Source organism: Stegodyphus dumicola, chromosome 3, assembly GCF_044657685.1.
Source record: "Stegodyphus dumicola isolate Sdum_Otavi_A_Nest chromosome 3, ASM4465768v1".
NCBI classification, from domain to species: Eukaryota; Metazoa; Arthropoda; class Arachnida; order Araneae; family Eresidae; genus Stegodyphus; species Stegodyphus dumicola.
The window spans coordinates 113682095-113708533 of NC_140770.1; the positions used below are offsets into that span (position 1 = coordinate 113682095).

Here is a 26439-nt window from a genome sequence, read left to right on the forward strand (position 1 = left end):
ATTTTATTAAGTTTAGAAAATACATAATACTTCAACACACGTCCACTTATAACAAAATGAACATCAGATATAAGTCACTCGACATACTAAGACTTTTACAGGTAGTAAGTCCACGTTAGCAATAAGCATACAAGTTGTAACAAAAGTCCGCCGGCATTGCGTGGCAGAAGAGAGGTGAGTTCGTTGCTTCACCGATGGCTGTGAGGAAGAGAGTGTAGAAAACCAGTCCAAATTTTCCCATACTGGAGAAGAGGAAGAAAACTGGCAGCTTCCTCTTCTGGGTCAGCGGACACATAAACAATTCTCCACAGTATTCTCTCGAGTACCAAAGATACGAAGAAAAAAATAAATTCACAAATATCTGCTGTTGAAGCGCATACGTCTTCTCGATCGTGTGAAGAATGGGGGATTACTGGGAGGAAACAGGAGGTTGAGCGAAGGAGGAGGATCTGGAGAAAGAGGTGGCTCTGAGAAATCGGAAGAATCGCTGGTCACAGAAATCGGAGCATTTGAAGCTTCAAAGAACATATGCTTCAGTCGGTCTATTCCCAGAACGGTTTCCTTGTCACGCACAAGAACGGCGAAATGTTTATTGTTGCGCAGACAGACTTTGAAGAGCCCGTCGTATGGAGGTGTGAACGAGAGTTCTACCGCGTCGTTTTGCACAAACGTGAGTGCAAGGGCTCAATGCAGGATATACGAATGAGGCTGATTTGTTGTGGGATGATATAGAACTCGCAAACAGCGTTTTCGTTGCTTCTAGGAAAGTCTGGAGGAAGGACAATGGTTCGACTAGAGCAGAGGATTTTTGAAAGAACTCAGATGGTAATTGAAGCATCGTGCCATAGATAAGTTCAGCAGATGCACCCTGTGAGGGATTGCTTGAAGGAAGAACGTAAACCAAAGAGTACAAAAAACAAGTGATGTAGTCCAACTGAGGGCATTTGAGAGCTACTTTTAGGTCGCGATGTAAACATTCCACTAAACAGTTGGCGAAAGGTTGACTCGGCGAAGTGCGAACTCGGCCAATTCCAAGCATAGATGTTAGAGATGAGAAAAGGTGTGACTGGAATTGTAGACATTTATCGGTTGTCAGGATTGATGGTACACCAAATCGGAAAATCCAACCGGAGCTGAACTGTCAAGCAACAGAGATGTCCTGAATGGGAAATGCTTCAGGACATTGAGTAAATCTGTCAACTCAGGTCAGCAGATATCGGTGACCTTCAGATGGCGGAAGAGGGCCGAATGGCGGTCTGTATGGCCGAATCACTCGGAGGGCATGGCGATTTTTTCCAAAGTGGTATGTGTGTGCCGCGTAACTTTCGAAAGTTGGCACATGATGCAAGAACGAGTCCAGGGCAATGTCATTTAGAATGGATGGCCAAACGGATCTTTCTTGTATGAGCTTTTTGGAAGCCCGAATACCTGTGCGCGATAGATCGTGGAAACAGTCAATTTTTTTTTTCCTGAAGTCAAGTGGTACGTAAGATTGAAGTCTGCTATTAAAAGTATTACAGAATATTTGGAGATCCGGAGTAAATTGTAATGACTGGAATTTCAATGAGCAGTTTAAGGCTTTACTGAGATGTTTCAGCTCCTGATCTGTGGCTTGCATGTGGGCAATAAGAATGAAATCAAGTGGTGCATTGGCATAGATGTTTTGAATACGCGAGAGAGTATCTGCCACGACATTGCTGGAACCTGATATATGCTGAATATCCATCCTGAACTGAGAGAATTCTCCACAAGCTTTTCAAGGCTATTCCTCCTTCCTGATTTTCCTCGTAACTATGGTGACGTCTGCTGTAGAAGACGACCGAGATCTCCAGTTTGCCAACGTTAACGAAGAAAGCGTCGCAACGACCTTTTAAAGTTATCGATTATAGTTTTTTATGACAGAGATGCTCCATTTTGATAGAGTTTGCAGAGGAGACAATAGACGCGACGATTGACAATTACCTTTCAGGCTATTTCTGGCCTTAGCTAGCCCTTTCTGAAAAACATTCTTGCCTCCAATTACTTGTCGTAACCCAGATGATGCCGTTTCGTTAAGTCTTATAATACCTGCTATTTATCTAAATAATTACATGTTGACTACATATTGGTTTTTTTGATAAATATGCGAATTGTTCCCTTTGTTGTTTAATGTTTGGATGCAGATATAGTATTTCTATCTTCGGTGTAAATGGTCTGAATTTATTACTCTCGTCCCTTCTTATGCTCATTGAAATAACTAAATGTACCCAGGGCATTACGTTATTACTTTTATTTACTTCATTGTTTTAAAGATAAACAAAATATAATCTAACTCCTAACTTATCAAGCCGAAAAAAAAAATCATATACACGAAATTTAAAAAAAAGTACCAATAAAAGTTAAATATTTATGGATTTATGATTAAAGGATTACAAAGCAGTCTTTATTTTAAATTCTATGAGCTTTAAACATCAGTTAGTTAACGACCCAGATGTGATGTTATCATATAATTTAAGGAAACTGAATAACGGTTTCATCTTTGTATATAACGCTCGTTTGGTTTTCCATGTATAACTGCATTTGCTACTTCCACCTGCAATTTGCTGTTAATCCAAACTTTACCTTGCTATATTTGTTGACATTACCATTGCGTACTTTACTTTGGGAAATCAGTGTAATAGGATGAAACTCTAAAACATTATTTGACTAAAATTGAGGGATAAGGAATCAGAAATCTACTTCATATTTTATAAACTACGAAAAATATATTCATCGTTCTTGTATTTGATTGACTGCAGTTTTTCAAAATCTCCGATGGTGATTTATAATATTTTCCCCCGTTGTTTCTTTGGAAATGAATTAACAAAGTCTTCCATTTAAACTGCGAAATTCGAAATCTTAAAGCATTAAGCAGTTAAAATATTTAAGTACTTGTTTTTATATTTCAATTAATATGTTTCACATAAGGATAATAATGATGTGTCAATCAAGAAGAAAAATTTGAGAAAGGCGAAGGAAAGTACAAAGGCAAGATTATTATCATCCAAGCAAAATGTTCCTGATGTAAATGTCATTGAAGCTCTCTCATGCATTAATTTGTGAGAAAGCCGCCCAACTAGGATAGTGGCCCAACTAGATAGTGACACTGACTGCTGTACCAAAAGGTTCGGGTTCGAATTCCGGAGAAGGCATGGACGTTTGTATAGTATCTGTGCGCTATGGAGATACCTTAAATATGCGCCAAGCCGTAAATCCTCTTCAGAAGTTGGAGTAGGGGAAGAGGGCTAAGAGACCCTCGAATCCGTCTCCCGGAATGTTCTCCATCAAAATTGGGCGCGGGACTGATCCGCATCCAATTTCGTGTTGCACCAAAGTCGTATTGTCGTCTGTTTGGTGCTCAAGGCTCTTACCAACGACAGGAGCGATCTTACATTCCTTGCCATGGTGAATTTTGTGGGTCTGGTCTGATGTTGTTCTCAGACACTTGAGATAAGTAACAACAGCAACAACATTATGTGAGAAAAAACAACCTATAGGGCATAGAATTTTTTTAAAAAAATCAAAACTAGGTATACTTCAATAGATCAAAGAAATTAAGCGAAAAACTATTAAAAAATGTTGATTTTTTTATCCCGCAGAGGCAAAAATTTCCAAATTCCAGTTTTAATAAAAATAATAATTATATGAAAATTATCGTAGAACGAGGATTTGTATCATTTTAAGTTCAGCAATCAAAATTTCTCAATTAAACAATTAGTTACTTTTTATAAAGAAAAGTTTATTTTAGCATTTTTTGTTGAGTTTATTACTGAAAGTGATGTATTATTAATATTCATTAATTTAAATAAAAAACGCGATACCGTTTATAGATATCTTTCTTAGATTACCAATGCATTCAAATTGACTAAATAAAATGGCAATAAGCATATTTTCTATATCTGAGAAACTTGGAATTGTGCAAAGACAGGAAACAGCCTATTGCGATCTAGCCGCAGACAACAATATATAGTTCTGATTTTTCTTTCGTAACTATAGCAACCAGTTAACTGAAAAATTGCAATTTGCGAGCTCATATATTAGAAGGGTAAGAGACGCGAAATCGGAAACCTATATTTAAGGAAGCAAAATTTTCTTTTCTCTTGCTAATCAGCAATATACTCTGTAGGTTTAATATACAACCGACGATAACAAGGCGACATCTTAAACTGGCTCGCAGTGCGTTCTTCCTGTTTACTTGGCAAAGGGGGAAGCAGGTGTCTGCGACGTCTTTGTCACTTGTAGCTGCCGATGACGATTAATCGATGCCCAGAAGCGCAGACAAAACTTATTTTGGTCGTTCGCAGAAGATGTGCTTAGCCTTCTGTTTAATTTAAGATACTCTAAGTTATCAAGTTTATGGTATTTAAAGGAAATCAGAAATAAGTAGTTCGAGATAAATAAATTATTTCTGCAAAAAGAATCAGACATACATCCTTGGATTGTCGAACCACTTTTCAAAATATGTGACAGTTTCGTTAATTTTCTTTTTACAGTATAATATAGAAGTACTTTTACGTGTGAAAGTTTAAAATACAGTCAATTAGTTAATTATGCAAAAGTATCGTGTACAGATACTTTTCTATACCTTTGATTAGGCATGTTTATGGAATTGGTAATTTCAATTACACTTACGTCACACCATCTTGAACGATATGGTGCTTCGAGAAGACGACTGGAATGTCATTAGGTCGGGAATCTCAAAGAAATCATGGATGCTTGTGAATGTGCAAAGACTCACGCACATTTAAATTACTGTCGAATAGGAAAATCTCCTCGAGAAGTTTATAGAAAAGGCAGAGAAGTAAAAGATCCTTGGATTCTTTACCCGGGGAGTAATCTATCAGAATTGTGACAGAGTTGGGCAACATCCATACTGTAACATATAAGATGCCCAAGGTCTTAACTAACGAAGATCATCGCTTTGTCTTGGTCGTAATTCATTCATGAACCTCTTATAAGTAGAAGGGTAAGAGAAAGGTAACAACAACGCAACGACTGGTCATTTCTTACAGTCTACTTCTTATCCTCGGCAGTGTATTCTTACTAATAGACAGGGAAGCATATGAATTCTTACTAAATATGTTACAAATATTCAAATAATTATACTGGGCAACATTTGATACATTTCAAACAGCGTTTTCTTTGATTAGATAGTCAAGGTCGACCTTATTGCAGTCTTCAGCGAAATGTTCCTCATCGTCTTTCTCTAAAAATCAAAAATAGCGAGATCGTGATAGAATTATTCGCAAAACTTTTTTTTTTTTTTGTGAGTACATAAATTACGATTCAGTTATAACCTATTTATATCCTAAAGGGGAGAGATCTATTACACTTTTGACGTTTTGAATTAATTGCAAATTTGATACATTTAATTATTAAATATTAAACCTAATTTTATCCGGGATGGGGTGAGGTAGATCGCCCTTTTGATGTTTGGAACTAATTGCAAATGTGATGCCTTTATTAATTAAATATTAAAAGATATTAAATTCTTTTGACTTAAAAAAGTGTAACTAGAAAAGGAGGTCTAAAAATTAATAATTAAAAGCTAATTTTGTTGATCCCTTTTTTAAAAAAATCCATTATTAAAGAAGTTTCTACATTATTTGCGACATCCTTTTCTATTCACAAAGTTGCTATAATGTATCTTTAATAAGTTTTATTGTTTTATGTTTAAAGAAACTATGCTCTTGGATGAGCAATGCTATCCATGCGTGGGTTCATAATTGCCTTAAATGTTTTCAGAGAGTATTTATAATTATGCCATATTATTATATCGTTTGTTAAAATTGTGACCATTTGTACACAGTGAATTGCAAATTAAGCTATTTTCATTTGTGCTTTCTTTAATAATGCCGTGCAAATTTAACAGGGTAAACGGGAAGGATAATTTATCGCCAGGATTAAAATAAGAATAAAATTAAATCGATAAAAAATTGTAAACTAGTCGAGGAAAGAAATGTTTTTGGTTTTCTAAAAAAATTTTGATTATTCACCGCTATAAATGTCTGCATTCAACTAATAGAGAGAATTGAAGCAGGGCTGCTTCAATTTTCCTTAAAGGCCCTACTGGAGCGGTCATTAAAACATTATTTTAGCATATGCTTGTATCGACAGCTCATAAAGAAACATTGGACATTTGAAGACTTAAATGTTAATCAACTTCAAATGTATATTGGACTCTATATACATTTGAAGTTGATTATGAACACTTGACATTAATGGAGACTGTAAAAATGTGTTACACAGAACTGTTTTTGACTTAATCGGAGACATCGGGGAAGTCTCACATCTCTCTTATTCTGCTCTATGCCCCAGCAGAAGTCTATGGTTAAGAACATTAACCGTAATTTGGCAGTACTTTCACTTCGCGTTACTTATTAACTAATGTTGACCATAACAACGACCTGCGATAAATCTTAGATAATTATGATGTGCACTTTCCTTTTATAGAAATTTGCATCATCTTGCATTAATGTCAAAATTAATATATATGTAAGATTATATATATATATAAGATATATATATATGTAAGACTGAAAAAACAATTAAAAAGTATAATTTTAATTTGCAATTAATTTTAATTCTCTGCTTTAATTTATGTTGCCTTTCTGTCCCAAAAAATAGTAAATACTATTAATAAATTGATCTAAACTGCGCCATTTCAAAATTTATCTATGACATATAATTCTTGCTTAACGGTAATGACGCAAACACTTACATAACGTTTCAATAAATCATAATTACCAAGGCAACATAAATTTAAAAATTGACTGATGAGGACCCATGCGAATTGAAACTAAATCATTCTGAAAGGGTATTTCCTAGTCGACTTTGTTCTCTGATTCTCGCTCTAGCTACATTGCCATCGGTACTTTGCATTTCTTACATATTACGTCTTTCTGATATAATATATATATATGATATATTTTCCTATAAATATATAAAAAATCTCGAAGTGTAACCAAAAGGTGTCACGAGAAGAATTAATGTAAACATCAGATGTGATATACAAAAAGTACAAAAAATATATAAAGAGGAATGCAATTAAAATCTGATTTAATGTTACCAAGAGGAGTTAGATCAGATTAAATTTAACCGCTCCCCCAAGAAAAATAGCTGCGTTTCTGTTCATACAAAATTAACTGATGACATTCTAAATTATTTAATTAATTTAGAATGTTTCATAATGTTTTTTAGGTATAACAGCTCACCTAAAAATTCTGAATGCCTCCTCTACGCAGAGGTGTTCCATAAATGAAATAAAAATATACAAAAACAGATCCGTATGTAAATTCAGTGGCCAAATAAAGTAAAAGAAAAATTACTATGTTTTAAAATAAAAAATAATTAATACTTTAATATATGTATATATATATAAATATATGTCATATGTCAAAACACTTCTCCCTTGATAAGTTCTGTTTGGAGCGTTAAACAGAGAAGATTAAAACTTTTATTATTTTTGATTTTATGTATTTTCTGCATTTTAAATGCAGGAAATGCATTTTAAATTTCCTGCATTTAAATTACCTGCGTTTCAAATTATTCTTTTCCTTGAGTTGTACATTTTATGATTCTGTTCTTCCAAAGATCTTTAATTTGATTCTATCAGTTTATAATGTAACCCGGAAAAATTAGATTGGATCTTCAAATTTTAAGTACAAAATTTTACTCTTTTTCTTTCCTTTTCTTTCTTTTTTTTAAAATTTATATATATATATATATGTCACTTTTGAATATATAACTACATATAGAATTCAATAAACAAATATGTAATCTTTATCAATTAAGCTCGCATGTTATTTTATAACGCTAAGTTGGTGAGATAAAAGTTCGTCTACTAATGTAAATCTTTTTATTTTACTTTTATCCCAAAAGGCCTACTAATTTCGTTTTGGCATTTTACGGTTATTCACTATAAGCGACGAATCCCTTTTTAAACTGTTACCACCAAATATTAAAGCCCTGTATTATATTTTAAAAAATTAAAAAATGGAGAATGTGCACAAGTGTATGTATGCTTCTCGCATAGTGATAAAACAACGGTACCTAAAGCCATCAAAATTTTAACAACGTACGTCTCGTTCATATTTTGTAAAACATTTATGAGTTTTGATTAAGAATCTCAACGATTTCAAAGCGAGCAATGGCAACACAGTACAAAAAATATCTCCAGCGCGCGGAACTGTGTATCGGAAGTTCTAAAGATATGCTCTAAATATTTTGGGATACTGCTATTGAATTCAACTATATGGTTTAAGTGCGAAGAACATGATTTTTAATAAATAAAGGTAATAGACAAAAAGTTAAAAAACGCTCCTTTGGGAGTAATATAAAATCTGAAAGCCTTTCAGATTTTGTTTTTAAATTTGTTTTCGGAGAAATTTATTTACAAATGTTCAAGTTATTTTCATTGCATATCTGTAAAATATTTACGAAAATGATATGTTTCATTCTTAATATTTTTTAGAAGAAAAGTTATTTCAAATAAATCAAATACCTCTAGTTTAAAATACAGTAACTTTTAGCGTAAAAGAGCAGTACATAGTTTCACTGATAAAAGTTTCAATATAACCGGTTATTAAACGACGTATTATTCGAATCGAATCGAATGAAAATTCTTGAAATATACTAAATAGAAGCAAGAAGTTGTTATCAAGTATATACTTTGTGCTATAGTTCTATTTATGTTATCCTAGGCTGACCGAATTGAAAGAACGTCTCCTTTTCCAAAATCCTTTCAGAAGGCGTCTGTCTGTCCGTCTCCAACTTCAAAGGCTATCGACTCATATTTTATTAGGAAGGTGTGGAACAGGTGTCCGGGACATCTGCGTCTGCGACACTTGTGGAAGTGAGGGAAGATCAATCGATAGAGATTCTGGAAGAGTTAAAGAACAAGGATATCTTCTACTCTAAATGACAAGAAAGGGTTGCTTGCGATAGATTATGTATTCAGGAGAACAATATCGGTTGTTTCAAATCTAAGTATAATGATATGATTAATATTCCTTACTGAATAGTATAACACTGATGCAAAAAATCATGAGACGTATAAACCGCTAATATCACAGGCCTACTAAAGCACTTATTATAGAGAACCAGATTTTGAGTTTCGTATTTTACACAGGAATGAAGCTGCATGCTACTTTTGTTTCTTGGTTTTTCTGACAATCGGGATTTCCATAGTCACATGTAACTTACTTTAATTACATCATAGCTTTCTTTAATAAATTAAGGTTTTTGAATCAATTTCCGTTTTGTTCGTAATTGGAAGAAATGGAGGCTTTCATAGGTATTTTCTCTCTCTTTCCAGCATGCTTTCTTGGTGTAACGTAGTACACTCGGTGCGTATTCGAGAGATACAGCTTCGAGTCCGGGAGATATCATTCCCCATTTTTCACGTCTCCTGCTTCAAAATAACCTAAACATGCCACAATCTCGTTTATTTTTACCCGAAAGCTATAAATGTTCTCATCTCCAAAAATAAATTTCTTTAAAGATAATATGCTGTTAAAATTATAATTATTCAATGTAGAAAAAAGTATTCCGTTTTCTAGTCGATTATATGAACGTATTCAGTGTTTAGAAGCGGATTATGACAATTGTAAAAAATTCTTCAAAATAATGATTTAGAACTTTTCCCGACTTCAGTTGTGGATGCAAAATGATAAGTTCTTTGAAATCCAGACAGTAGAAAGTTTGCATTTTGAATATGCATCAGTTTGAATAACACAAGAACAAAATGAAAAAGTGAGATCTAACAATATTGTAGCTCTGTTTTTGAAAAGATCAACCTACCCAGATTATGAAAAACCGTATTACCGCTTTTCATTATCTGGGCATCTTTCATAAGAAAAACATTTCATTAATGTTTTTCATCTAGATGTGCGAAGATATATACGTATGAAATTCAACTGATCCTCTCTATTTCGTCTGCTTTAATACTAACTACATATAATATGTGAGAATGGTTGAAGGAAACATGTACAATAATCACATTTATCATAATTACTGATTTTGCAGTAACATATACTACGCCTCAAGGCGCTTTTGAGCTTCAATGCGCTCGTACACTTGTCACAAATTGAAGCGCCAACATATAACTTCTGCACCGAAAATGTGATGCCAAGCCATACAAAGGTATAAGTCTAGGTATAAGTAAACAGAGCACCTTACGCCTTTGGGCATAAAAATTCTCGCCATGCTCAATAGTTATTAATTATCAGGCTGTAAAGAAAGTAATTTTTTTAATGTGAAATAAAACTCAATTGTTTTCTACGCAAAAGGTGGACTTTAATCAGTAAAATATATTCCATTCTGTTTGATGATCTTTTTCCATCTTTCTGGTAATTTTACGATTTCGTGCTCTTAACATTTCTGGTTTTTATCAGCAAAAAACTCAACCAATTGAGATTTGAGGTCATCGTTATTACTGCTGCAAACTTCGAAATAACTGATAATTCGATGGTGCAAAGTAGAGGCTATATGGCGGATCCCAACTAAGCATTAATAATTTCGTACGTGTTGCTAAAGATATGTGATAGGCCTTGTACTGTATTGGTGGAATACAATTCCTTTGAGATTTACCAATTCTGGCGTTTTATCTTTGATTGCTTCCCCCAGTTTCAAATAGTTGACAGTAAACATCTGAGTTTGTCGTGGTAGTAGCTCAAAACACACAAACCTTTGTAATCCAACCAAATTGACAGCATCACCTTTTTCCTGATGCAATTTAGCTTTCGATATGATTTGTGCTGATTCATCATGCTCGAACCATGATCGTTTTCGATTAACTTTATTATAGATAATTCATTTTCCATTCCCAGTTATAATTCGCTTCAAAAAAGGATAGGTTACATTATTTTTTAAATGCGTTGACTCATTGTGTTAAGTAAATTTCTTTCAGTTCATGCCGAACACAAATATCGAGCTTCTTAACGAGTTTAAGTCATCTTATGCGATCTTCAATTATTGTGTGTGATTTTAACTTTTATGCAATCTCTCGCCCATAATATGACGATTCGAAAGAAAGGTCGGCGAAATGTTGATCGCTTTCAAGGGAAAAATATCCGGAACGAAAGTTTTTAAACCAATTCTGATACATGCATTTTTTTAAGCAATCAACATCATAAGCTTTACATATTTTTTGTAAAACTCAGCCGCTTTCTCGGCTTTACAAAAAATAAGAGTAAATATGTTGAAATATTTATTTTTGCACCCCACGTTAAAATTGGTCTAGCGATATTTTTGTATGAGTAGTACATGCATAGAAGAAAACATTGTTAAATATAATGTTCCATAATTCTGATCTGATGCATAATTTGTAAGGAGAGCCTAGGAGTTTGCAAATATTTGCTAACTGAATGCTTGTGCGCAATGACATTCTTTCGAATTTTAAGAAAATCAGCATGACTAGGAAAGGCTTGGACAGATAATTAAAATTTCGTAGTGATTTTAATGTAACTGGACACCGTAATGAGTAAGACATATTCTTCAGATCGTGTACTGCAGAGAGTAATCTAATATAACTATTGACAGAAATTTCACAAGGCAGAAACTGATATGATTGAATATAGCGTATTTATTATTAAACAAATATATTTCCAAGGTGTTAAAATTAACTTCGGATTATTTGTCGTCACATCTAACAACTGATCCTAGAAGTTATGTACAAGGATTGGCGAGTTATCCCTTGGTATTGATTAATTACTAGCCCACAAAATAGGTCTCACAGTTAAAGGTAAGCGGAATAACATCAATTTTATTAACTGTGACGTGTGAAGTAATATATTTAAAAACGGGAGAAAAAATAAGCTGCATGTCATCTCGTCAACTTCCAATTTAGCTGGTTGCTGAGATGTTAAAGTTAAAAAGTGAGTACGACGATGTTTTAAAACTGCGAAGTTTTTTAATCACTTTTATTCGATGATGATCTTTTGTATCACAGTGTTTTACAACTCTGATGCTTTCTTCTTGGTTTCTTTTTTTCCACGATGTTTTGTACGACTACGTTTTCCCCTTGCATTATTTTCTCCGCTACGCTTTCTCCACGATGTATTTGGTGCGATGTTTTCGGCGGACACCATTTTGGGGCACTATTAGCATCAAGCTATTAGCATCAACAACTGACAGCTGTTTTTGAAAATTGAAAAAAGTATATGATAATTTCCAAAGTTTAAATAAAATTTTTAATTCTGTATTTTATTATTTTAATTGTATGAAATAAAAGTTCAGTATGAGTATTTTGAAGTTGAAAATTCAAATTATAATCAAAATGTATTATTCCAAAGGGGCTTTGTCCCAGCGGGCCTATTGTTTTCGTTTTGCCATTTTGCGTCGAATCACACTGAATGTCCGTTTCGCTTTTTAAACTGTCCCTACAAATATTATATCCCTGTATTATATTTGTCAAATTTGTTTTTAAAAAAAATATTAAATAATTCTTTATTTAACTAATGTGCATTTTAAAAGGGAGAGTGTTATTCAGTACTATAATTGCAGCAACAAGAGGAATTGCCTTTCTGTTACAGGCAATAACTTACACTGCATTGAACAGAGTTTAGCATTACATCTATGCCAGAAGACATTCTGATGCTTATCAAATAAAGATACAGCATTACTGCCTTGAGAAAAAATTCAGAAAAAAATCGTACAATTTTTGATAAAATATTTACTATATATATATGCATTTTGAAACATGCTTTTGGTGAATCGGCATTTTAAAAAACTTTTTTCCATTTTAATCCATTTCATTGTATCCCAATTAGGTCAGAAAATGGGGTTCTACGTAATTAATTTATTAAACTTCTGCAAATTACTTTTATTGAACCATAAATTGGTTACATTTAAGATATATATATATATATTTCAGCCTTTTAATAAGTAATAAAAAACAGATCGTAAACTATATTGAATATATACATGGGGTGGAAATGCTGAGTCTGTCATAAATGATGATGGATTACCAGGTAAAAGCTGTCATGGATAATTGCGCACTTTTGCTTTTGACATAACTTTCATTGAACACACACAGCTATGGCTTAAATACGTGCTCCGTACTCAATAATTATTAGCGCGAATTTATATATTTAAAGCATTACAATAAATGATCAAGAGAGGCCGCGAGTATGATGTATGTTAGCAGGACAAAGACAAACAGCAAAAGAATGAAAATAATACTGTTATCATAGCATTAAGAACAGCGAAATGATGGCTCGTTTTATTTCTATTGATTAATTGAAATATTTGATTTGAATACTTTTCATTACTATTTGGAAAAGTCTTCAGTTTTCAATTTTGCCGTTATGCAAGTATATTTCGTATATGCAAATTATATGCCAGTAATTAATTTTAAAATGGTGCACTTCAGAAAGGCGTACTATTACTATAGGTCTGGTATATTTGTATGATATACAAGTGAAAAATTTAATTAAAAAAGAGAAATAAGTAGCTACTAAATGTTAGAATTTTATCTTTCATAGTCTTTATTATTTATTTGTTTCAAGAAATTGCACATATAAATAAATAATTAGCGGATGTGAATCTGAAGTGGATTGCAAAATTCATTTTATCACTAGCAACAGTTATTCCTTTTTGAGATAAATGTAAAAGAACATAAAGTTTGGAAAACAGAACATACCTCTTACTTTTGCTACTGATCACAGTGTGTTGTCAGATGCTCCTCAACAGATGCTCATGAAACAGATGCTCCTGTTTCATGAGTCAATATGAGTCCAGGTCAGTGAGTCATAAAAAAGTGAGTTATAAAAAATGCTAAACCATCAAAACTCATCACAATTCTTTTAATCTAAATTAAAATGATAGGGTATCTGCTTTCGGAATTAAAATGATGTATTTACTGTCATGTTTCATTTTCGTTTAATTAATGAATTATCTTTCTAACTGAATGTGACCTATTTTACTTACAGATTCGGAGGAGTATACGTATTCATATTAATTCAAATTATTATACGTAGGCTATGTTCAAATTAATTTATGTAGGGAATAAAAACTTTTTTTGCAATCTGAAAAACATGCAATTTTGTTTTCACTTTTCCAATTATTTATTTTAAAATTCTTTTTCTCTCGCTCATTGTTTTAAAATTTTCTTAAAAATATTTAATTTACGTTTCATAAAGGTATTAATTTTGTCCTGTTACACAGCATGTTTTCCCTTTCTGAGAACAGTTACAATAGAATTAAATGATTATCGGTGCATATTATTAAATGCTACTACATTTTAAGCATTCCTTATTTTTTTAAAACTTGGAAAGGTACACTGCATTCAATCCAAAGAACAAAACTTTATGTGTTATCTAATACTTTTTAGATGCATGAAGAAGAAAAAAAAAATGTTTTAGCAAATATCGATCTGCATTCACACATTTTAATGGAATTCTTGACATTTAGATTCATTCAGTATTTCTAGAACTTAATAACACTAAGGACCGTCAAGTACTAAATTTTCATCTGTGGCAATGCACATTAAAAAAATCGGAGAGTAGCATCTGAGAATCCGTGACAGAGGGCGCCACTAACCGGCCTCTCTCTCCTTCACCCTTCTCTTCACTGTCGTTAGCATCCCCTCTCCGGAACGGTTATCACTCGTACGCCCCCCCTAGATCCGGTCACAACTGTGCACCCCGTCGGTCTGTCTGCCGGCTTCTCTCTCTCCCCACTCACGCACTCTCTCCGGAAACGTGGTTCTCCCCCTCCGGAGGTTTTTCCGAGTCCGGGAAGCTTTCAAGTCCGGGAGACAACAACGCCATTTGGAAGCCAGCAACGAGCAAGGCCGTTCGTCTTCCGGCCGGTAGTGTCCTGGCAATGCCGCGACCTTCTCGGGCGGCTGCCGCAGAGGAGGACGGAGTCTTCCCGTAGCCAGATGAGGCCAAAATGCCGAGATCATTCTTGGTGAAGAAAGCTAAGTACCCTGTCGATCATGGAAATCGGTGGCCTTACAGGGAACCTTCGAGTCCAACGGAGGGGGCCACTGCACCACCTTATCCGGTGTCACCACCTCATCACTGCCTCACCGTCCGTTATACAAACGGTAAGTCCATAAGTTTTCTTTCTTACAGTACTATGTGCAATGCAGTGAAACAAATATAGAGTAGATAATTCTTCATCCAAAGCGATTTTTAAAACTGCATTTACAAGCATAATTAGTTGATAATTATCAGGAAATCGATTTGCTTAGAATCTAATTTTAATACTTTTTAAAAACAAATATCATAATTATTTTGATTAAAGAGAAGCGTAAAAGTATTACAAGGTAAGAGAAGCGTATTTATAATCTTATGTTCAAATCAGTGACATTTTTTTATATAAACGCCAATTGTCAATATTTAGACTGAAATTCATTAGAAAAATTATTATAATATTGTGTTATATTGGGTAATTGTAACACTTAACAATTTTAGGTTCTAAACTTCAAGACAGTATCGTTAACATCCACAATTTGCTTCTACCATATATTCATAAGTTAGCTTCCTTTTAATTCCCAAATAAAAAAAGTAACATATTACTGATTGAATTTCAAACTAATTTAATAGTATGTGAGGTCAGAGGATTTAACGGTATTTAAATAATTACATGCTGTCTGATTTCTTTTTTCTATACAGGAGAAATACATCATAAGGCATGCGCAACAAGCTGTTGTTCTAACTTGTAGAATTTAATAAGCTCCAGAGCATCAATCCCACTATGCTATAGTTTATCTTATACTTCTCTAATACAGTCAGTTAAATAATACTTCGTTAATAAACAACAGGAAGATTCAGCTTAAAGAAAAAATTACATACTTTGCCTTTCACCCGATTGCAACAAACCGTGACATGAATGTTAAAAATATTTTATATCTTTAGAATTCTTGATAAAGTTTTAAATGTGGCAAACATTATTAATATTCTTTCATTATTCCTTAAAATTAATACATACTGATAAAATTTGCCAAAACATCCGTTTATTTGGGTTTGCGTATATTTCTCATTACGTTATTTCTTTAAAAAACAATACTTGGCGATAACATTAAGTGGCAACATTTGAAAAGTGATACTCACAAGAAAGTGAGGTTTAAGACTAGTAACACCTCTGACATGTAGGAAAAAATAAAATTGTGAATTTATTTCCACGTTTCAGGAGAGCTTTGCAATACGTGGAAATTCAGTAGCACCAGTCCCCTTTTGAGAACAGACACATAAATACACGAAAATGTTTCCTACATGTGCCAATTTGATTAAAATTATCCTCTTGCAGGTTAGAAGAAATATGCAGAAATCGATGCGTAAATCATCCTACATAGTTAGATAGTTTATATTTTACTTATGAGCAATTCAAAGTTTGGTAGAAAGTTTCATTTGCGAATAATTTACTCAGGCAAAAATTATATGAAAACACTTTAGTTGTGTTTCTTTTCTCAAATATTAAGTAAAGAAAAGAGCAACATTTTATAAGACATACCATATTTACTCACGGATTTTTCCCTTTCCCTACCAATTTTATCACTTGAAAACCGAGAGGAGAAACGCGTGTAAAATATACTATTTCTAAACAGGCATCTTAATAATGCACTTAACACATTAAAAAGCATACATAAAGACACCCTAATATTATTACATTACATATATCAAGGGGCTTATCAATTTGAATAACATTCCTTGAACTTATACATAATAATTCCCTATTTGTGCTTACATTTTGCATTGTTATCATTCTTGAAGTATATTGTGAAAATTCCTCCGGGAACAATATGCGAGTAAATATGGTATTAATAGTAACTGATGTTGCTGTTTTCAAAGATATGAATATTTGACATATAAAAATATCTGTGCCGAGGTACACAATATAAGGCGTGTCAGAAACATCCTTTGTTTCATCCTTAAAAGCAAAGGATGATTCTTCAAACATCCTTAAATGTGCTGAGATTGTTCATACAAATTATCATTTGTATGCATCGCAATATAACATTAAAATTATATCTATTAGTGTAAAGCGTCTTTAAAAAGAAAATGTAAATTGTAATTATTAACAAATGTTTTTATTGCTTCTTAATCCATTACAGTTCAAATCAGTTGTTCACTGCGTTCGAGAAACTGTTTAGGAGATCGTAATAACGATAAACTAAAGAGCTTATGTTTCAACCAACGGCAACTTTTGCCAAATATCCTTAATGTTGTTGAATGTCTGATAGTACAATGTAATATAAGTAACTGTCCAGAAATTTTGGAAGGACTCCTTTAAAATAATTTTCCCGCCTCATAATCGCAAAAACAAATTTCCAAATTTGGGAGCAGTTAATTTTTATGTGTATACGTAGTGTATTAAATGTTTTCAGTTAATGTATACTGCTTAACTTTTAAAGTAGCAACATGCACTGTTATATCCGTTTTATTTTGAACATAAAATGCTTATATTTAGCTCAATCTTAATCATTTTGTCAACAATAAATTAATATTCTGTCTGATATATATATATATATATATATATATATATATTTAAAGGTAAATTAAAACAAAAACACGAGTATTCTTTAACTCGTGACGACATCTAGATTTGATGTAAGATGTCAAGCTATATTCCCTGATCTTAAATGTATGCATGAGTTTAATGAAATAAGGGATAATGTACAATAATCGCCAGAGAAAAAATTATTTTATCAATCATACAATAGGAATGGAAGCACACTAATGTAAAATTTATCTCATGATCTCATGTAAGAAATTACTAGGAAACCAATACAAAATTTGATTGTTTCTGACAAATTAATTGTTATAACAAGCTATTCTAAAATTTTACGTAATCAAAAATTTCACAGAAAGGAACATTAATGAGTTTTCTTTCCTATAATTGATACTGATGTATATATAACCGTGAACGATCTTTCATTAAATTTTGATGCTCTTTCAAGTAAGGATTTCTAGTCGGTAGAATGTTCTTTACTGTTAGTAATTCGGCTTATTAACGCAGTATTAAGATTTGAGAGCCATAAGAGTAATAATGAAATTACACTCAAAACTGTTAATGAAAATCATTTGGAAAAAGTAACTCATCCTGGAGGAATCTAAATAATTTTGCCAAACTGGAGAAGCTCATAACAAGGCGAGGATATGGAAACTTCCAAGTAGAAAAGCGCAGTCAGAAAGAATTCCTAAATTAACAGAAGCCTCTGAATGTAGCTTATAAGGTTAAGCCTAATTAACTCTTTAATCTGCATCTGCGTAAACTTATTTTTCTCAGATGACGTTTCGTCCAAATGAATTTTAGTAATATAGATAGAAGTTAAAAGATTTACTGCATTAATACTTGAAGTTTATAAATTTAAAAGTAACAATAAACAGCCACCTAGAATTCGGATGTTTATCAACTCTAATATTTTAATCCATCAATTGCAGAATGCAGACATACATTTCTAATCAATTTTCGACAAACATTATTCTAATCCTAATCTTTAATAAATACAAAATCACTCTACATTTTGACTGGAGTGAATGGTTCTTTTCTTCACAGTAACAGGCTACCATATCGTTACCATAGCACTATCTCTCAGTTAGGATTCCCACGCTGTTTAATAGCTTGATTTAATTTATACTCTGGTGATGGCTTAGGAAAGACTTGGAAGATACACAAGAGATTTAAATAAAAATAGATTCAAGAAAAAGCCTTGAATTATCTGCAATATGAATTACTGTAAATTTCTTCCTTACTGTTGACTATGAATTACTTTGACAACATCTTTATTTGTGCTTGTTATTCGCGCGTGCAGAAACGATTATCAGCCCACAGTCAATCACACTTGTTATAACCAAAAAAAGCCTTAAATTCTCCTGTGAATTTTCCAGTATTACAATTACCTTAAGAATTTATGTAAGTTTGTGATGGAAAAGTCACATTGAAAATCTTCTGCTGTTTCAAACTTACTTTTGAATTTTTTGTCAGCTTTTAAATATAAGCTGATACTAAAATAATATACAATTACTAATAATAACATACAATTACTATTTAATAATATTTTACTAAGAGTATTGAAACTACTTAAGCATGGAAATTCTCATACATCTATATCGCCTTGCTATAGCAATATATTACCTATCTTTATATATATATAGCAATTTTCTAATTGCATGTAAGCTGCAAACCACACGTTTAGATGCCATATCGTAATGCCTTAAATAATTAATGGGTTACATTCATTGTTCTGTATTGTTACGCTTGAATACACTTGAACCGTACTTTGAATAAGCAAGCAGAACGAATGGATTTTAATCTTGTCTTGATTTAGAAACTTGCAACTAAATACAATAAAAACAAACATATGAAAAGAACTAAAATATCTGTCGGTATTTCAAGTTATAAATACAGCTGAAAGAATACGAAAGCTTAATTGACGCTATTTCAGCATTTCAGTTCGAAACAATAGGGAGAATTACAGCTCTTCGGATGACATATACCAAAAGTCTTGCTCTAAACTTAAAATCTATCTCGTTATTTAAACTCACTTCAACTGTATTTTTTGGCAGAGACGAAATAGTAGAATTATAGAAAAGATTTTTAACACAGGTAATATGTAACTAAAATAAATCTTACACCTTATGTTATAGGAGAGTGCGTTTTTGCACTTATTTCGAGTTCACTCTAATGTCACAAAAGCATTCAAACAAAAAGGCTTATGCAAATGAGAAACTGGTAATGGTTAACTTATGCATATTTGTAATATCATCATAAAATGATTCAAAATATAAAAAAAAAAATCTGTAAGCTTTAAAACTTTAAGTTACGCCCGAAGGGTCGTTTATTAAACGTTTTATGTTTTACCTTTATTTATTAAATATTATGTTCTTCGCACTTAAAGCATAAAATTCAATTCAACAGCAATATCGCAAAGTAATTTTAAAATGAGCAAAGCTTTAGAATTTCCGATACGCAATCTCGCACTTTGGAGATATTTTTTTTCCATAAAGTATTTTCATTGCTTCCTTTGAAATCATTGAGTTTGTTAATCAAAAATTCGTTAAAGTGTTACAAAATATGAAATCGATAATAAAACAAATTTCAAATTCCAAATTTGAGCTTCCATATGATCATACTCGGTGGAAGATTTCGTTATTCAAAATTTGATGGCTATATGAACCGTTGTTTTATGCCAGTGAGAGAAACATACATATATTTAAGCAGGTTATTCATTATTTAATTTCTTTAAATATAATACAGGTCGATAATATTTGCTGGCAATAATTTGAAAAGTGAACCGACATTTATAAGTGAACCAGGGAAAATCGGCCCTTTGGACTATCTGTATGAATATTCTTTTACGTACCAATTTATAAACAATACCTTTAAAGAAATAAAACACACTGAGTATCGAATATCGATGATTCTGAGAGGTTCACTTCCGATGCTTTTGAAAATAAGAATAAGAGAGCAAAATTTCCAAACATAATCTTGAAATTAAAATTTAAAAATATCAGATCATAATATGAAAAATCTTATGCTCTATAGTCTATCCAAAATTACCTTTAGCGATACTTATTTTGTTGTGTTTTGTAGAAAATTTTGTGCAGTCATATTAGTTAAAAACGTAGGCCGAAGTTTGAAATTGTTCCACTTTTTTGTGTTCATACAGCTAACCACTTATTTATTAAACTGATGTATTGCAATAAAGGAACTTTCCTTAAAATTTCATCAATTAGCTATTTTATTCATAATAACGTATATCTATCTGGTAAATAAATAATTTTTTAGAAGTTTAAATCAGGATAATAAAAAAATTATTATTTAAAACGTAAGGGAAAAAAAGCATGCAACTACCGGTAACGTTGGCCAAAACATTTCCATGTGTTCTTCCAACAATTTTCGTCTATTACATGGATAAAATGCGTTTCCTTTTAAAGCATATTAAGTAAGATAAATTGCGGTAAAACACCTATTAAGTGGTATAAAATACGGTTCACCTGTCAAAATCTAAATTTCTCAGCGCTTACGGTCTCGTGCATAATAAAATGTTTTTTTTAACAATGTGCGCAATTAAGCGAAATTAAAGCCTTTATAAAAATGGGAGAACATTATAAGCATATTCTGTTCAAACTAATGGTGCATAAAATGGAAGCAGTATTCTTTATAGAATTTAAATTTAAAAAGTTCAACACTTTTATTGAATTTTGAGTGTGTCGTAGCTTTGCTTAAATTTTCAGTTCAGAATAATAGCTGCCAATGGGGATATGGAAACCAGAATGACCATTTTGCTTAAGAGATATACACAAATCATTACGGAAAAACCAGACTATAAAATTTCTGATGCTTTATTCTCAAAGCTTAAGTCTATTTTTATTATGCAGCAATTATGTAGCATTTATCCTAGCAGAATCTTTTATTGCGAAATGCTGCTCTGCCGAAACCGAAAATGCAATATAATCATAAAATGTGATCCATAAAATTGGAACAGGAGAATTGTAATAAAAATAATTTATTTTTTGACACTGTACCTCCTGGGTGCAATTAGACATAAATGAGTAGATACTAATGCAACGAAGCCTTTTCACAGCTGGTTATTTTATCTGTCGCCTTCCTTACTGGTTATTTAAAATGAGTTTTCTCTTATTGTAAAATAATGAAAAAATATTAAATATTTATTTGAAACGATTCTCTGTTTTAGTATATATTTCAGTAGCGCTAAGAAATAATATTTTGTATATAAATAATCTAAAACGATGTTGCACATTTATTTCTGCAGTTTTGCTTAAATGAATTAGCATGCAAAGAAACGTAGTTGCCACTCAAATTTAATTACTTCCCATATATTTATATTTAAAAGCGCATGGTCATATTCTTGAAAAATAAAATACTCACAACAAAAGTTATTAATATGTATTTTGTAGAGTTATCTTATCTCTAGAGATTTAAATAAAGCCAGAAACAAAGTCAATGATACCGAAATATTAATAAATTATGTCAAATAAAGGAAAATAATAATATAGAAACTAGCATTGCTAAGTACGGTAAACGTTAAGATTTGCTTTTAGTTAATAAATAAAATATTTAGTTTGCACTTTCTTAATTTAACGTAGATCATACAGCAGAATTTTAACAACACAATTGTCATTTTTTACCCATTGAATTTTCCTCACTTGTTGAGCTCACTGGAAAACAATTTCCATTAACTATGCAGTTAATAAAAATATTCTTATTTCTAAGGAAAAATAGATATATCTGGGAGGCCAAATTTATTTTACAATATTTTCGCAGCCTATGAAAATAGAAAACTTTAAAAAATTATGTTTGGCATTTAAATGATCATATGTTTACGAAAATGCAACACATAACTATAAATATGGTTTCAAAGCTTGGATGTCCATGAAAAATGTGTTAATAAATTTCTGTCATTAATTGTGAGACAATGGGTTATTAACTTTAAATCAAATAAAAAGTAATAGGAGACAAGGTCTCTATTTGCTCATGTTCCTATTGGCTTTCAAAAAACATTTGGTTCGTTATGGTTGAAAATTATCTTCAACAATCTGATTAATGCTAAATGACCTAAGACTATTTATGATTCAATATCATTTGTTACGTATAAGAACTCATTTTCTCGGTCTTCCATCACCGTCACATCGCACTTAAAACAACGGCAGGGGATTCTATCAAAGTTTTATAAAAATAAGAGGATTTCTTAAGTCACACAGCTGCTAATTCCCTCAATTTATCCCCATTCAGTAGACAGAGTATTTCTTACAAGTACCTGTGGTAGCTCAGGGAAGCTATTGATCAGTATGGACAAGTCTGTAGATTCTGGGTCTCATAACATCGTGTATGATAAACTGTTGTGGCATGTAGTCGGTACTTTAGGCCAGCTGCAGGTTTTGGGAAACATGACATTCTGAACTGCGGATTTTCATAAACTAAACTTATCCTTCTATCCAAATGACAATTTTTTGAGGTCCATCCTCTTTGTGGAGAAAGGGATTCATAATCGTATCTATAGCTGTAAACGGATGTATAAGATATTTTATGAACCAGGAAACATTCCATGTATTCTGTATTCCGACCAGTATCACTGCATTTAGACTTTCAACAGAAATATGTAGTTAGACATGAAATAATCTTTTTCTATAGATACATGGGATCAGTCATATGCATGCAGGTTTTAACATGTCTGCCATTTAAATGAGTAGAACCTTCAGTTCATATCTTTTTATAATTTTATAGCTTGCTATGATCACCAGCGTTGTTGCGCAGAGCTAAGCTTGTTTTAATTCTACAAATAGCACAATATAATTAGATGAATATATTAGAAAACAGAAAAATGTAGAGCTTAAGGCCACAAAGATTTTAATAATCGTAAAATAACTGATATATTATATTTAATTATTCTGTATATTATTCTAGAGCAAACTATTAATACATATTTAATATCACATAGGCTATTTTATGTTTACTTCCTGTTCGGTACATTATTAACGAAGAAACTAATTTATCACATAAGCGTTATGTTATAAAATTCATTACTGCTTTAAAGTATGGGTTTTATAATTTTAAAGGATTATAGTTTTAAAGTTCATGAGATTCTGGTTTCTACGAAATCAAACAAAATCAAAAATTAGTATTATAGAAAAGCGTAGTTCATATTTTAAACTTTTTGGTCGTAAATAAAAAGTACTATATAACGGATGATTTGTGCTATTATTATTCTTAAGAATAAGCGTGATATAACTTTTATTTCAAGGCTTATTTTCAGAGATCAAACTTAAACTACACGTTGTCTTTCTGTTATATGGTGCTGTAATTGTCAATTACAGCACCACATAACAGAAATAATATTAGGATTAATTAATCCGTAGAAAATTCTAGTATATTTTATTGCTAACGTAAATCTAAGATTTCTAAAATTTACAAACTTCGATTAAAATGTTCTTCTATATTACAGTGTTCTCGATTTCATATAGAAAGATATTTTGGTTCCGTTCTAACAATCGGTTTAAATATGTGGATTACACTCTTATCCCAAGAAACATTAATTAGCTTAATGCTTAGGAACGTAAGGCACAAATAAAACCGAGATTTGTATTTAAAATGCTATTGCTAAATTTTAAAATAGAAATATTTTATCTGTTCTATATGCAGGGGATTTTTAACGAATGTGAGCAGATTTTAAACTTATAATAGAGCTTGAATGAATATTTGCTTAATATTTGTTTGATGATAGTTTAACTGTTAGTTCACAGGAACTTAATTTATTGATATTAAAGGAAATAAATAAAAGTTGAACTTTTGTGTAGGGGAAGAAATATCATTTAAGGAGAAAATAAAAATAAAATTATTGATGATTTGATCATTTTATTTAAGGCACTAAAATTGAACTTTACATATAAGGAAGCTCAACTCGAATTGTGATCAGTGAATGCAATTTACGCAGCACTACAGTAACTATATGAAAACTGCTTTACAAATACAGTCTTAAAATATTTTATACAGTTTTAAAACACTTTTAAAAGCTGAATTCTCTTATTTTAAATTTTGCTCTTTTCTTTCTCTTCTGATTTATTTTATTTTGAAATATATATCCCATTAGATCAAATGAGCATCTCCCCAAAAATACTATTTAATAAATAAAAAAAAATAACCGGAAAACTTAAATTTAAAAGTTGTTCTTATTTCATAGATAATTTAATTACAGCAACCGAATCTTGCAAGACAAATTTAAATTAAGCTTAAAGAATTTTCATCCTGTGCATTATAGAGTTGTTAAACGTTTCATGAAGTTAAGTACATTTTGAAAATTATAGACTTTTCTACAGATTAAAACATCTAAAAAATCTGTCTCTTTTTGTTTTTGTATGTAAAAAGTACTATAAACAATTCAGAGGAATGCTTGACGATATATTAAAACGCCTTTGATTAAAATATAATTTGTATGCAGTCCATTTTGCTATTAACGAAAGAGATTGGGTTAGTTGGATCCTGTCTAGAAAATATTAAGTTTGTTTATTGTGGAAAGATCAAAAATTGCTATCACAAAGAATCAGCGTCGAACAAAACTGTCTAGAGAAAATATAGAAAGTAAAAGGTTTGGGATAACAGAAATCATAGCAGTTAACATTATATGGTACTTGGGGAGTTGTTTTATCCACAGCTGTACCCAATTCTTTTGTACCTAATTCGAAATACGTAAATTATCCCTTGAGTTCGTTGTTTTGTTTTGAATAATGACTTAATTTACGTAATAAACTGAACCTGTTTGCGAGATTAAAGTGCTTGTAAACAGAGATACATTATTATTAAAAGCGTGTTTCTGTTGAATATAATATGATATATTCTTCTTTTCTCAACTAAACTCAGATTAATCGCAATGTTCTCTCAAACGTGAGTATGGACTCAGGTATAACCCCTGTAAATCAGCAGTTGATATTAATAAAGGATTGAAATGGCTTGATTTACCCAAAATTGAAACACAAACACTAACTTACTACTCTCAAAAACTGAAACTATTAAATTGTATTGAATAATAATTTGGTTTATTTTTTAACCAAAATTTAATAATTTGGTTTATTTTTTAACCAAAATTTAATAATTTGGTTTATTTTTGTATTTTATTTTAATTTTATTATATTAACAAAGCATTCAAATTTTACGTTAGGAAATTCCTCACATCTTAACGAAATTTATGCTAAAAGAGCAACTGAAGAAGAAGATCTAATAGAAGAGCGTTTTTATATTTTGTAAACTGATAACCAGAACAACATGTATACTGAATGTAATGAAGGAGCAAACATTCAGCTCATATCATCATCAACTGTAAAGAATACAAATAATTATGTCTCCACCATGTCACTGCTAATATTAAAAGAACATAGTTTAACATATTATATGTGAGAAATATTAAAACAGTTATGCAAATTAAGAAAAACAGCAAAGTATGAAATATTGTCATACAATTCCCGATATTTTACCGACAATTATGAGAGATTTAATATGAATTGTTAGCCAGTTTTATATCTCACAATTTGTAAGGAAATAAAGTTTTCTATACCATATTATTTCGGAAATTAGTACCCCTTTTTAGCCCAAAGGAGAAATTTGCCCAGAAAGGCTATTAATTTCCTTTTAGCATTTTGCGTCGTTCACTATAAAACGGCGTTTCAATTTTCAAATTGTTGCCACCAAATATTAGAGCCTTGCATTATATTTAAAGACATTAAATAATGAATATTCTGCATGGATATATGTTACGTTTCTCTTTATTGTAAAAAAAAAAACAACTCTACCTAGAGCCATCAAATTTTGAATATCCCTTCCTTTAAATATGGGTTAATTTTTAAATATGGTTTAAGACCACATTTGGAATCTGGAATTTGTTTTATTGTATATTTCATATTTTGTAACATTTTAACGAATTTTTTATTACAAGCTCGACGATATCAAAGCGAGCAA

The 26439-nt window shown here is 31.6% G+C and overlaps 1 protein-coding gene across 1 annotated transcript in view; it reads left to right on the forward strand.

The window, feature by feature from the left end:
- The first annotated feature begins 14629 nt into the window (after window positions 1-14629).
- Window positions 14630-26439, forward strand: part of LOC118185120 (uncharacterized) — a 112229-nt gene continuing 100419 nt past the window's right edge. Inside the window, exon 1 of the mRNA XM_035354923.2 lies at window positions 14630-15070. Within this exon, the coding sequence (XP_035210814.1) occupies window positions 14914-15070 (157 nt within the window). The 5' untranslated portion in view covers window positions 14630-14913. The remainder of the gene's footprint in view (window positions 15071-26439) is intronic.